The sequence below is a fragment of the Marmota flaviventris genome, chromosome 11 (assembly GCF_047511675.1).
Source record: "Marmota flaviventris isolate mMarFla1 chromosome 11, mMarFla1.hap1, whole genome shotgun sequence".
NCBI lineage: Eukaryota > Metazoa > Chordata > Mammalia > Rodentia > Sciuridae > Marmota > Marmota flaviventris.
Genome location: NC_092508.1, coordinates 23,130,239 through 23,145,174, shown reverse-complemented (window position 1 = coordinate 23,145,174; position 14,936 = coordinate 23,130,239). Strand labels below are relative to the sequence as shown.

The 14,936-nt window shown below is 37.7% G+C and overlaps 1 protein-coding gene across 4 annotated transcripts in view; it reads right to left on the bottom strand.

Annotated features, from left to right (window-relative positions):
• Ikzf2 (IKAROS family zinc finger 2) overlaps positions 1-5,644 on the bottom strand; it is a 150,759-nt gene extending 145,115 nt beyond the window's left edge. The window contains exons 1-4 of one of the 4 annotated variants that reach the window (XM_071618841.1): positions 4,863-4,999; positions 3,543-3,646; positions 1,995-2,043; positions 1,088-1,192 (exon numbers count right to left, since the gene is read on the bottom strand). In XM_071618841.1, the coding sequence (XP_071474942.1) occupies positions 1,088-1,192; positions 1,995-2,028 (139 nt within the window). In that variant the 5' untranslated portion in view covers positions 2,029-2,043; positions 3,543-3,646; positions 4,863-4,999. Of the gene's footprint in view, positions 1-1,087; positions 1,193-1,994; positions 2,044-3,542; positions 3,647-4,400; positions 4,474-4,862; positions 5,000-5,578 lie in introns of those variants that run through there. The other 3 variants (XM_027941800.2, XM_027941802.2, XM_071618842.1) reach the window with 3 other exon arrangements.
• Between the last annotated feature and the right edge of the window lie 9,292 nt (positions 5,645-14,936).

The following is a 14,936-nucleotide window of genomic DNA, read 5'->3' as shown; positions in this document are numbered from 1 at the left end:
CTCGGGTAATTAGAATTAAGTATATGCTTAAAATTAAATAGATGGTTCGGTTTTCTTCAATTTAGTCTTCACAAAAGAAAAGAAATGCCCTTCCTTCACATAGCATCAACAGAAAACTCGCCATTTAAATTATATTTACATATAAATCCTGTCATTTCCATATAGGAAGATAATACAAAAGTATAAAGAAAACAAGATTTCAAATTACTTTTGAGTAGGAATAACAGAGTACTGGCAGTTGATTTGCTGATAAAACATTAAGAGAAGATAAACCATATTCTTAATAACTGTAAATATTTTGTCTTGTGTCACTGACTGCATGTAAGTTGCTTTTTTACTACACTGAAACATAGTATACTACATCAACGAATGACCCTTTATCAAAATAGCAGCCAAAACTGTCTATTCCTACAAATTCAAAACATCCTTCCAAATTTTCACAACTCTCTCCTGGACAATCTGAAACAAATGCTTTCAACTTTGTTAGAGAAATGAATATAAATGAGTTTGATAAATTTCAATTATACTTCACTTACAATGCTTTGGAGGAGAAACTTTAACATTTTCTTCTCTCTCTCTCTCTCTCTCTCTCTCTCTCTCTCTCTCTCTCTCTCCCCCCCCCCCACCACCTTCTCTTTTAAGCAAGAAATAATACAATGGTTTAGCTTTGTACCATGATAACATAAAATAATGCTATTTTTTAAATATGCTGCAAGAGTCCTTTTCCAATGGAAAAGTCCTTTGGAAGTGACATGTTTCCATATTTTTTTTTAATCCAACAACAACAACAACAATAACAAATCCAGATAGAAATTCACCAAGTCAAAACACTAATCAGCAGATTCTAACATTTCTTACCTGATACAGGTAAGCACCAGCTCCCAAATGCCACCTTGGGATAGTTCAGACTAGTAAGCAGGCTCATGTTTTATGATACTAGAATGAACAGGAATAAATCTATGTTGTTCTTTCTTTAGCAAAATCTACAGCAGTAGCAACACCACAATGTGAGCAGACCCCACAGACCTAACAAATTCAAATCTGTCACTTGAGAAACAGAAAAAAAAATCATAAAATGAAGACTTACTGCTTGTCATGTGACTTGGTGAGGCATGCTGTCCATTGGGTGTGCTTGAGGTGAGGTCAATTGCCATATTGGAGTGCTCCCTTTCAGGTGAAAGCTCATTGTCACCTGTTTTCAAAAATAAAATCTTTTGGTCTCTGTTCATTGTCACAAAAAATCTAATTACTAACTTTGCTTCATATACACAGTGAAATGCATAGTCTTGAATTTTTAAGCAGTACATTTCTCCCTTAAAAGAAACTATAAGGAAATATCTTTTAGAAACATAGTCAATGAATGAAATGACGAAAAGCCACAATCAGCCCACAATAAAAAAATTAACGAAACTTTATTATCACAATGCTCTTACACATCAAATAAGGGGAAATGAAGTAGTTGACTTCTAAAGTATCTTTTCCTTGAAAAAAGATAAGTTTTAACATTTAATTTAATTATTAAACATAAAGAATGTATTATAAGCATTTTCCAAAATGCTGCCTGTTACAAAGTTAAATGTCTGAAAAAAGAGTTTGCTAAAAAAAAATGTCAAATTAAAAGAAGCTGATTTCTTTCACATTATGTGTCCAGAAAAATTAGGCTACAAAGTAGTAAATATTTAGTACACAGCATACTAGTACATACGTAAATAACCTAACCTATTTTAAACTTAAAAGTAAATGGGGGAAAAAAATCAAGTAGAAAAGTGTTGATCTGCTAAGCTGTGACTGACTTAAATACTATCCTTAATTTAGTAAGTAGTAGGTATACTTCTATATTTCTGATATATCTCGTTTCTATGCTATTTCTCAAACTCATTTAAAGGAAAATTGTGAAAAAAAAATAAGAGAACAGAATTCTTAATTATATCCCAAGTAATATACAAAGGTAACTTTATCATCAGTAACAAATTAGTGAAAAAATGAATACTTACACGTTATATAGCCATCAATAGCCTCTGTTTCCATAGTCAAAGTGCAATGCTGTAAAACAAGAAATTATACCCTTAAACACAGTGATTCCTTTCGCTATCTGCCATTAAATTCTTATTTGAAGCTCCAAGCAGTTAGACCATGTTGCTGCTTCAACCTGTGCCCAAGAAACATACTACAGTGTACTGTATGTGCTCATTTGCAAGTCACTGAACTCCTTCTGCAAATGATCTGATTCCTACTGGAGATAGGACAGGAAAGATAAGTGTGCTGTGAGATGGGCTGTAGCAAGAAAAGAGTGGCTCTTTTTAATAAAAATTTATTTGTTTTAACAAAAAAAAATGAGGGAAATACACCTCAAATTTGCCAGCTACAACTGGGACTTAAGTTCTTTGCCATTCACTACTTCCCACAATCACACTGCAGTTTGAGGACTTCCCCAGTATACAGATAGCTCTATTCACAATTGTTGCAAGTTGGTTCATCATGTTCTAATTGGGAGGGGGAGGACAAACAACCATAAGAAAACAAAACAAAACAAAAAACTTCCTGCCCAACTGTGTCTTGAAGACTTCTGCAGCACTTGGCCAACTCTCTGACTTGTATTGACATTTTAGCCTACCCCAAGTTCTGTGTAAGCACCTGTTCAATGTAACCTTAATTTCCTGCCAGACCATGGTTGGATACAAATGCCAAGTCTACTTAATACATTCTGATTTCAAGAATTTCAGAAACTTTTGGCTATGCAGAAAGGAATCACTTTTTTCCAGTTTGGGGAATTATTTTCATGCACCAATGACACAAGACAGAACTTAACTCACAGAAACAAAAATAAATTATATGAGATGACACCCCCTAGCTTTGATTCACATAATGAAAAGATCAATAATCTAACTGTATTCTTTGAAGGAAAAAGTTTAAGAATTGACAAGTCCTGAAGAGATTTTTACTTATTTTTTTTTTTTTCTTTTGGCCCTGGTCCTTTTTGCCGTTAGTTTCAAAACTCTCACTGCACCAGCAGCTAAATTATTCACAATGAGCCATTTCTGTATTGATCGCCAAGTATATTTAGCCCTGGCTCCTGGAATTTCTCCATTACTTACTGGAAAACAGGCAGCTTCACTTCTTGTCTCCAAAACCACTTCCCTTCTCCCTCCCCTCCCCTGCTTCACCATCACCCTCCCTACCCGCCCCCCCACCAAAAAAAAACTTTTCTTTCTTTCTTTATGGAATAATCAGATCAAATTCCCAACTCTGAAACTACATAGCACTTAAATTTCAACCTGCTGTCCTGTTATCAAATTCTTTCAAATTATGATTACATAAGGCTTTAAGGAAAGGGATCCGGGAAGTTCAAAAGGGGAGCAGTTTCTTCGGATATTTAACAAATGAGTTTATCTCTTTAAAAACGTACACATTTAACATACACATATTAAAAAGAAAAAAACGTCAGGGAGAAGTGAAAGAAGTCTGCCCCATCAATGAAATGGTTACTAACCCTCAGAGAAGAAAATAAAGAAAAAGGAGAAAGAGAAACGAAATGTACATACAAAAGAAATTGTCCTTTGATTAAAAAAGATTCATCACCATTTCCAGCTCTGTCGGGAGATCTCAGCTTCTTCTAACCCCTCAAAGAGGAGGTGACAATGTCGGGCTGAAGATAAACGGAGAGAAAGAAAGAAGTTTTTTGTGTTTCCCCCTTCTCTCTTTCCCTCTCTGGCCCCCTCCAAGCCAAGCCCCCTGCAGAGTTCAAGGCGAGGAGGAAGGAAAAGCACTTTACAGGTGGGTCATTCCAAGCCCAAATTCAGCAAACAGATCGGCAGATAAACAAAACCAAGAAATGAGAGAGAAGGAACACCCCCCTTCTCCTCCTCCTCCTCCTCCTTCTTCTTCCACCCCTCCCCCTCGTCCCTTTGGGATGGTCTAGTAGGAAAAGTCACTCAGGAATGGCACCACGTACTTTCAGGAAAGAGGAAAAAAAGAGAGAGAGAGAGGGAGAGGGAGAGAGAGAGAGAGGTCAGTCAGTGCTACAGCAATGCGATTAACAAGAAGAGAAAAAACTTGATCCACCGGTTCCTTAAGAATCGACCAAAAGCTAAGACAAGAAAACTGAAAGAAAAAAAGGGGAGGGGGGGGGTAAGAGGGGAGGGACAGTCAGGCATAACCCAGCAAGGAACCCAGGCCAACTTCACAGGACTGTTTTTGGCCTTTGGCAAAGAGAGAGACAGAGAGAGAAAGAGAGAGGAGAGAGAGAGAGAGAGAAAATAAATCTTAATTCCATCTCTTTCGCCCATACCAGAACCTGTCAAAGTGATTTAACTGCTGCCTTTTTACATGTGTCATACCAGTTTTTTTGTTTTGTTTTGTTTTGTTTGTTTTTTTCAATCCCAACAGGATCTGGATATTACCTTATCTGGACAGCTGCAATTTATTCCAGTCTATCCAATCTTTCTTCTTAGAATTCAAGTTAAAACAAAGCAAAACAAGTCCAAATCCGTGACAGCTATAGAGATGAGAACTGATTAATCGATTAACATCCCAGAAACAGATTACAAGGAGGGGAAGATAAATTAAGGCAGAGGACATCATCTTCAACCCGATTTCCTGAGCGTCCTTAACAGAAATCATTACCCTAATCATAACCACAATCCATCCCTCCCAGAGAAAAACACCTATATTATTATTATCACTGGTTAACAGCAACAAGTCATTTGATCACAGTGCAAAACGAGATGCTATATAATTACACTTAACTTTGAAAACACTCCCCCCTTTGCAAATCATACACAAATTCATATATAATCTATGAATCAGAAGACAAATAAAACAAGAGCTCTTCTTCCCCACGCAAAAGCCAAGCGGAGATTTACCTCAGCAGTGCATGCAGTAAAATAATCCCATCACCCTTTTGTTTGTGTTTACTGTTAGTGTGTCCTCTCTCTTTCTTTCTTTCCTGTGCCTAACGTGTGTTTGTGCACTGCAGTTGGTGGTGGAAACTAAGGCAGTGGATCTGTAGCTAAGGGTAATCCTGTTTTTACTTCCTCCATCTTCAGCGAGGAGCAGGGTTAGCCCGGGACAGCTGGTCAAACCCCGAGAAACCGATCCGGCGGAGCCCGAGCACATCTCCCCAGCCGGCCGGGCTCGCGCAGACGCCCGCGGGCGGAGGGCGGGCTGGCGGCGGCGGCGGCGGCGGCGGGCGGCGGGCGGCTGGGCCCCGGGCGCGGGCGTGCGTGCGCGCGCGCGGGCGTGCGTGTGTGCGGGACCCGAGCGCCGGTGCGAGTGTGAGTGTGTGCGCGCGTGTGTGTGCTCTCCGGCTGGCGGGCGCGTGTGCGCGTGTCGGCGCGCTCAGCCGCTCGGCGCGCTCGGCAATCGATTACAGGACAAGTGCTGCCCCGGCGGCTCCGCGACGCGCGCACTCCTTCGCGCCCACCCGCGCGCCCGGCCGCGTCGCCCCCCGCCCGCCAGCTGCCGCGGCGGACCCCGCCCCCGTGCGGGGGAGGGCAGGTAACCTGCTCCGGCTGTGCGGCGGCGGCCCCCCCCCCATACACACAGACACGCACACCCCCAGGTTCCTAATAAATCTCACGTTTTCGTCCCGCCGGGAAGGAAGGATTGGAACGGTGCAGGGAGGTTCATCTCGGCCGCGTGAAGTTTTCTTTCAAACTGGGATTCGTGGAGAGGCCGGGCGACTGGAGCGGGACGGCAGTCGCGGCGCAGGACGCGGAGCTCCGGGATCGGCGTGCTGGTCCGAGCCGGGGTGTGCGCCTGGACCCACCCACCAGCTCGCCCGGGCTTCGCAGTCAAGTCTACGGTGCAGTTTCACAAAACGGCACCTGGTAGACCAGGACACCGAGCAGAATAGAGGGGGCCCTCGGGAATGGACCCAGGCAGAAATTCAGGTCTGAGATGAAGCTCAACTATGACTATTTTGAAAGTGCTTTACAGTGCAAGTTTAAAATTAGAGTGTTTACTTGCTTTTTCTCCCCCCCCCGGCAAGTGCCACATTCATCCAAGTCAGAGGGACGAATGAGGGTCCAAAAAAGTAACCCTTCAAGTGTTGCCCAGCAAAAAGCATCCATCACAGCCTCTGTATTTTGGAAGAATTTCTAGAAATCGTCATGAGAATAACAAATGTATGTTCTTTCTACAATAGTAGCATTTAGTATCTTTCTTAACCACATTTGCAAAAAAGAGGGAATGGAGACATCTATAATTAAAGGGGAAAAGGAAAATGAAAGGAGCTGAAAATACTGAACTGTGTAGTCTGGGTGGGTTAAGTTTGAAAACACATGAAATTATCAGGACTGCCAAACAGCATTTCTGAGAAACCATATCACAGATTGTGAAGAAAATCAATGCAGCACCGTACTCCACTCCTCCTACTCCTTTTAAGAATCCCAGAAATAGTTGCTGAGGGTTTCCCCGCCCCCCCCCCCCCCCCAGGAAAGAGAAATGACACATAGAAAATAAAATTATCAACTTTATCTTAAGCACCACTGTGTATGTCTGGGAAATTTGGGGAAATGTCTTCTTTAGATTTTTCGTGTGAGGGAAGAATTCATTCACAATGAGACTGTCTAAATAATGGATACTGTATAACTTGAGTAATACTGTAGTTAAGTTTTTTTAATGAACTCCTTTTGAGATTTATTCCATATATTGTATTTATTTATTGATCAACTGCCAATAGAATCACTTTTTTCCCTTTTATTTCCCTTTATTTGGATGGGGGGAGTGGGGAAAATTATGATGCCATACAGCAAACAAGATTGGAGAGAAATCATTTGGGCTCAAGCTTGGAACAACTTTCTAATGATTTTAAGATAGTTACTGTGCCTGTGAATTACATATTGGTAAAGCAATTTTTTTTACCTATCTTCCAGTGATCAAAATAAAATTAATTTTTCTAAAGTCATATTTAGGAGAGACTAAACAGAACCCACAAATCATTTTAATCATCCCAATGGATAGCAAAGATTTTAATCTTAAATTAACTGAGAAAATTGGAATTTTGTTCATAATATGTAAATGGCCACTATATAAAGGGTCACATAGCTTCTCTATATTGTCATTCCTCCTGGAAACTAAGCTTAAGTATTGTAAGTATGTGCAAAGTTAAAGAGGTGCTTAGAAACCATGAATTAAAACATTCAAAGGTGAAATATCTTGATAGTTTAAGCAACTGAATTCTTTGGTAGAAGAGAATCAATTGTAAAGTCTTATGGGTTCATCATGAAGTTTCCCAAGGCTTCCATGGTTGATATAGGTCTTACCCCTGACTGATTAGAGCTTAATTTAGCTCCCTTGAAGCCTCTCCTTTTAATGAGTTGCTTTCATTGGCTCCCTAGTCACCAGAGGCACACTTTCTCCCTCTAGTGGTTGAGCCTTCTGATAGTTTATATTTGGGTTACCCTCTCTCCCCAGGAGTGAGATTCTTGAACACAGGAAGGTGATGGATCTCAGATTTTGGAGTGGCAAAAGTCTCAATGGCTGCTCTGAGTTAGACCACCTTGTACACCTTTCCTTTCTTTAACATCACATGCTCCTTTCTCATTTGCAGATCATAGTGTATTCAACTCACTCAGGGAAGTCAAGGTTGTTTACATGCTAGGATTGGGGTTCTGTTTCATGCTTCTGGAGCTATGGTCCTGGCACTAAAACTTACAATGAAATCCACTCATGGGAAGGAACCCTTATATAAATTGCAGTAATTCAAGATTTTCTCCACAGTATTTTGGTAGTAATTATAGGATGCGTATATTTGTGTTCTTTGCCATAATTGCACTGCACATGAAAATATACTACCAGGGAAATGGAATACCCATATTCTTTTGCCACTGTATCCAGTTGGTGAGTTAAATTTTCACTTTGACAAGGGGGTGACAAGACAGGGAGAAAACATACCTTACCTCTTCCATTTTTCACATAGCTTTACCCTGTAGAAACTTCTTCCCAGCACCAAATCCTAGTTTGCAACTTGTATATTTCCTTCATAACATAATTTATAAATATTTTATTCATGTGTTGAGTTTTAAAATCAGTCTCTCCCACCAGAGTGTGATCATTTTTAAGGGCAGGGATTATGTGTGTCCTGATAATCACTGTTTTCTAGGAACTAGAATAGTATTTGGCACAAGTTGGCACTCAAACATTTATTGAATGAATGAATTTGAAGGAAATTACATATCTACCTTTAGAATATTAAACTGTTTTTAAAAATATCAAAGATACATTCTTATTCCACAATTTGGTCAAATCTTTATTCATAAATCATGTTACATATATCCTTAACATGTCAACTCTGGTTTGTAGTCCACAAGAACCTCTTGGTAGATGTTATCAAATAAATGTATAAGTATAAATTGAAAAAGTGACTATAATTATATGTAAATGCAATTTTGATTAAAAAACATTTATGTGACTCCTTTGTTTCATCAACAGCTTATTTCATCTCACTATCTGACAGTTCAAGAGCCAGGGTGACTATCAAGAAGTGCAACATATTTAAATTTATAACAATTAAGTGCAATTACCTAAAGAAAAATATTACAAGGCTGTAGTGCTAAAAAGTATGTTCTTAAGTATTGGTTTTGTTTTCTTTGGGTGGTTTGTATTATCTGTCTTAGATTTAAAGGAAATTCCCTTTTTGCCAGGCGTGGTGGTGCATTCCTATAATCCCAGCAATTTGGGAGGCTGAGGCAGGAGGATTACAAGTTCAAAGCGAGTCTCACCCAAAGCAACTTAGCAGATGTTTTCTAAAAATAAAAACTAAAAATATATGGCTTAATGGTTAAGTTCCCCTGGATGCAATCCCTGTTCCCCCTTCCCCCTCCAAAAAAAAGTAGAAAATAAATTCCATTTTCTTTAAAGCAACTTGGGTAAAATCTAATTTTTGTTTGTTCAAGGAATTAACTCCATGTTTTTAAGTTTTGTTTTCGTTTCAAGGGGAGAAGGGTTTAGAAAAATTCTCTCATATCAAAGAAGAAATTTTTGGAAATATATATATCATATATATATATATATATATATATATATATATATATATATATTAGATGGTTTTATGGTGCTAGATCTAGAACAAAATTGCATGAGTAGGTACCCCAAAATAACTTTAATTCCTGGAAAAAGTTAAAATTAAGAAGCATACGTAGGCACAGTGGGGGGTTTTTTATTTTATTTTATTAATTTTAGTTGTTGATGGATCTTTATTTTTTATTTATATGTGGTGCTGAAAATCGAACCCAGTGCCTCATACATTCAAGGCAAGTGCTGTACCACTGAGCCACAAATCCAGCCCCAGGCACAGTGTTTTTAAACTGATAATTTGTTTTATTTTTGTCAGGTGTTATTGTTCTTGTCTTTGAAATAATGTTATCTTTTTAAGCAGGACATGGAACAACAGTCTCACTTTTCTCCTGTAGACCTAGATCAGCACTGAAGAAGTAAAGAAGCCAGAAATGGAAGCATAGTTTCAAAGAAAACATTCTAAGTTCCCAAATCCCTTTTATGAGTAAATATATTAATACTTCAGGTGGCCTGAAGTCTAGCTGGCTGGCATGTGAGTCCTGCATGGTATGGGTCTTCTTATTCTATCTATTTTGAACAATAGGTTCTTTTAAACAATTCTTAAGAGTGTCACTTTGCAATTAGAGATAGGCTCTTGTGCCAAATACCCCTGTCCCTAGAAAAGGTAACATTGTGACTTAAATTCACACTTGGATAGAATAATGTTAGATTTCTCTAAAGAGCTCATTTTGATGCAGAGCAGATGATAAGAAAAATCTATCCTAGGAGAGAATTATAAATTGAGGGAGTTAGACAAAGAAGGTGAGGATCAGAGAAGTTTCTAAATAACAATGAAAGTATATATTTTTAAAGATGTCATTAAAATCCATCACAGTTGCTTTTAAAATGCAGATGTATTCAGCTTTTGAGGAAATTAGTGCCATTCATGCAAAAATGTAACTCGGAGCTGGGTCAAGTGATAATGCTCAAAAACCCTGTCAAAAGGCATTGCGGAAAAACATTCTAAGAAACCTTCAAATTTTAGCAAACAAGCAATACAGTCATGATATTGGGATCCTCAATGAAGTGTTAATACAAGAAAAGAAAAAGACAACTTTGTATAAACATACAAATAGATGATAACAATAAAACAAGTAGACATTGTCTAGTGAGTATTCATTTAGATATAGGATAAAAACCACCTTCGTTTTTCCAGAATATTTTTTGCAACTAAATACAAGAAATTAAGAAAGTTATTTTGCTAGGGATAAGAAAGTTATTTTGCTAGTGATAAGAAGATAAAGTCAAAGTGATCCTTTGACTTTAGAGTAGGAGGAGAAAATAGGACAGGCTAGCCTAAGGATCTGTAATACCAAAGGTGGGATCTGCTAGGTGGATCTGTATTCTAAAGCAGAGTTACCACAGGTTGCATTTGGTAGTTAAAACAGTGCCAATGGCAGTATGATCCTGTCTTTTTAATCCTGTGAAAAGCTTGTGAAGTACATGCCCAGTGTTTGTGAGAAGCTTCAGCTCTTTGTGAACCAACATTCTTTCACAGTGCAGCAAAATCTGATTACTTGCTTAAATAATTCTACATGGGCTGAAGAAAATAGAGGAATTAATTTCCAACAGAAAGTGAATCCAGGAACTCCACCTTCTTGCTTTTTATGGTCAGATGGTGGCAACCTAGGAAATTTAGAGCCCTAGAGAGATAGAACTTCGGAGCCATTTGCTGTTTGATAATAGTGAAAGAGAGTGTGTGCTATGGAAAAGGGATTTGCATTAAAGAAAGGTCATTTACAGGCAGTAAAGTCAAATGTCACCTCCCTCTACCACCTCCCTTTTATTCTCAAGACTTGTGGTTTAGAGAAAGGTTAGCTTAATATAGAAGTTAGTGTGGCATTCTGAACTGTCACAAGACATGATATACAAAGAAAGAATATCAGTATCTATCCTCCTAGCAGTTATGTTCAGAAACATAACTGAAACCTGACATCATGGTGAGCTCCTAGATACCTGGGAAAGTCCTACCCATTAGATTAAGAATATCACTAAATGTCCTACAAACTATATTCCATTTGGAGAATTGTGTTTTTGAAGTGTACCATTATTGATAAATAAATCCATATAAGGAATATAATATTTCAGATTGATGATATAACTGATTTCAATGAAACTGGAGTATCAGTGAGACTTGGAAAGCTATGTATAATTATCATTATAGGCATTTATTTTATGCCAGGCACTAGGACAAGCACATCACATGCATTATCTCATTTGATGCCCACTGTCATTTTAACAGAGGTAATGTTATCCTTATTTTTACTTGAAGAAATTGAAGCTTGGAGACTTAATTAACTTTTCTGAGTTCCACAGTGTTAAAGATAGACAGTACCAAAGACATTTTTAAGTTCTATAAAGACCATATTCATGACCATCATTCTATATTGTCTCCTACATAACCAAATATCATTGTCAATCATATAGAACTGTTGCTGTAGTTAAATACTGCGCTTTGGGTAACAGTATTAAATCTCTTGAAAGGAAACTGAATGTCCAGAATGTTCTCAGAAGGTCAATTGAATGTGGAATGTGAAATCTGCCAAACCTGATGCTTTCTGTGTATCACATGTGACCTGATATTTAGTGTTGTACTACCAGTTATTTATTAACACCTACTTTGAGTGCTTCTGAACAAGTAAAAGACATGAGGGAGACACTGGGAATAAATTAAAATATAACCATCCTATAAAGAACTGAGGGGCTGGGATACAGTTCAGTTGGTAGACTGCTTGCCTTTCATGCACAAGGCCCTGGGTTCTATACCCAGAACTATGCACACACACACACACACAAAAAAAAAAAAAGACTCTGAGTAACAATTAATGACAAAGAGATATAGATAGGAACATATTTGCACATTTTGTTTCAACAGAGATCATTTCTGATTCATTGCTTCTAGACACATGGATCATCCTTCTTCCTTTTATAGACTTACTTCACTTACTTGTGCAAAAAATGAATGACTTTCTGTGGTGAACGCTGTAATTGTAAATGGTTATGGTGTTGCTAAATGATATTTTGAATTTTTCAGGAAACATTTGTTTTCTAGCAGGGAGCAGCTCTCAGTTTAGAGTAAATCACTTTGAACATTTTGTTACAGTCTGTTAAGTGAAACCTGTGAGATTAGGATTTTTCTCTCAAATTTAATTTACAAATATAGTAACTATGGGAGTAAAAAACATAACTATATTATTTTGATTAGACTTTTCTATCCCAGTTTGCATAGGCATGAAAGCTATATATTTTTTTTTCTAAAAACAGAAAGAAATAATGGTTTCATTTGATAACAAACATTATTTATGAAGGAAGCTTATTAATCGTTTTGGGGAAACTTCACTGTAGGACATTTTGAAATTCCTGTTCTAATCCACAAGAGCTACCCAAAACATCAGGAGGCAGCCAAGAAATAAATGAACATAGTATCTGATATGTTCATAGTATATTCTTTTTTGCAAATTTAATTTCCCAATATTTATGTTAGAGGATGAGTTGACATCACACTGGTTGACTGGTAAAACAAGAATTGCATTTCTTCACAATATGATATGGAAGATACATGGACACCCTCCTTGCAAGTCTTTGAAAATATTGACTTCTGAGGTCATTTACGATGTGGAGCGAGACATTGCAGGATATATGGCCTGTTATTATCAGAGACTATATACATAAAACCCCTTCATCAATTCTAAACTCAACATTAGCATCTTTCTTATATTTTCACTTTCCATATGATTCTCTTATGAAGAGAAAAAATATATAATTATAATTTTCTTTATAAGTAAATGTTATTTCTGGGTTTTGTACACCCAGTTCTTATGAGTTGAGAAATATATAGTTGTGCGTCCTAAGAACAGTAAGTATTGTACCTATACACTTGAGTTTCTGCAATGCCTCAAGCTAATGACCAGACCCTCGACCTTGGAGCACATAAAGCCCATGTCATTTGTAGTGTCCCTTGAAAATATCATAGACTCATTCTTTTGGCTGCTTGGGAATTTCAGTGGACCATTCACCCTCAGTCAAGTCATCCCACTTAAGGAAATTCATAAAGAACATGCAGTCATTTTTAGCTAGGCTGTCTAAATGGTGCCCCTCAGAGAAAAAAAAAAAAAACACAGAAAATCTAAGAATGAGAGAGGAAAAAAAATATGAGCATCAAATGTTGCCTGTAATGATGACACAAGAGGCAGGTTAAAGTTGTTGAGGAGAGAACAAGAAGTGAGAGAGTAGAGACTGTGAGTATAGACATTAAATTTTAAAAGTTTAGGTATAAGAAGAAAGGTAGAATCTAGTAGATAGAGGACAATATGGGTTGAGAGGTGTTTGTTTTGTTTTGTTTTTAAGACTTCAGAATACCCAATGCTAATATGAAAGCATCAGTACAAATAACAGATTAAAGATAGAAAAAACTAGAAAAGGGAAGTCCCCAAATGTTAAGGGGGAGAAAAAGAATCTTTTGTGCAGGTGGCATGATTAGCTTCAGATAGGAGAGGACACACCTCTTGAACCTCAGAAGTAAGATAGACTGGGTACAATACAAATAAATTTGTTAGATATCATGATGAAAAGTTGAGGAAGGTTTTTAAGATGACATCAATGTCATTTACTAAAGACAAAGGGAAAAGTTAGTACATTGAGTAAGACTGAAATAACTGCTGTGAAGAAGCCTCAAGGAAGAGTTAGTTTTCCATTTTGTTTTAGGAAATAAATATGGTTTTAAGGAAGTGAGATGATGAAGAATAGATTTGGACTTTTGGGTGCCATAGCAAGAAGGAGGTTATTGGGCAAGTTATTGAGAGAGGCTAACTGAAAAGGTCTACAAAAATTGGCAAGCAGACCCATTTGAGGCTGTTGATCACAAATAATCATCAATGTACTCAATGCTGGAGCAATAGCTGAATGCACAGCCCCAGTATAATCAGAAAAAGTATTGATACAATGTAAAAAAAATTGTCAGATACAGAGCTAGAAGACATTGAATCAAAGAAGCTAAATTTAATTAAAAGAAATAGAATTGGGGCTGTAGCTATGTGATAAAGGCTGATAAATAACAGCAAAAATAAAAGATCATGAGGAAGTATCAGGAAAGAATTGACAATCAGAGGAACTGGGTCTTCAACAAGTATATATGTTCTGAAAATGTCTTTGATGGCATAGGGGAAGCTGATCCCATTTGGTTAACCCTTATCAAGTGAATTGTAGGAAAATGAGTTGTCTTCACTTGAGAGGACCAAATGAAGAACTGGTTTTCCAAGAACAGTCTCAGTTTACATCTGTGTCCTAATATAATTATCAATAGTTCCCCCTTTCACTCTTTAAAATTTCTCCTTGATTCTATGTAAAATCACATATTCACCTTAGCTAAGAAGGAAGTAGTAAACTCAAGGAAGAGGGGTTTTTTGGTTTTTGTTTGTTTGTTTTTCTCCGTTTTATTAAAATATTTTTTAGTTGTCAATTGACTTTTATTGTATTTACTTATATGCAGTGCTAAGAATCAAACCCAGTGCCTCACACCTGTTAGACAAACACTCTACCACTAAGCCACAACCCCAGCCCTTTGTCTGTTTGTTTTGTTTAAGAAATAAATGTACTTTTAAAGAAGTGGGGTGATGTTGTTTGGATTTGGACTTTGGGGTTCCATATCAAGAAAAACTTGGGAGAATATTGAGTTAGGGTAGGGGAGGTACCAGGCAGTATTGTAACTGAGAGTGCAAAAGGGTGAGTTGACCTCAGCTGGAGCTCCCATATTACATTTCAATCTCCCTATCAGCTTTCTTCCTCCCTCAATCTGGAGTCAGATGGACAAGCAAGCCTCAGGGGTTAAATGTGCCCATTGTTATTTACATCTTTACCCAGTGGGCAGTGATTACAGCAGT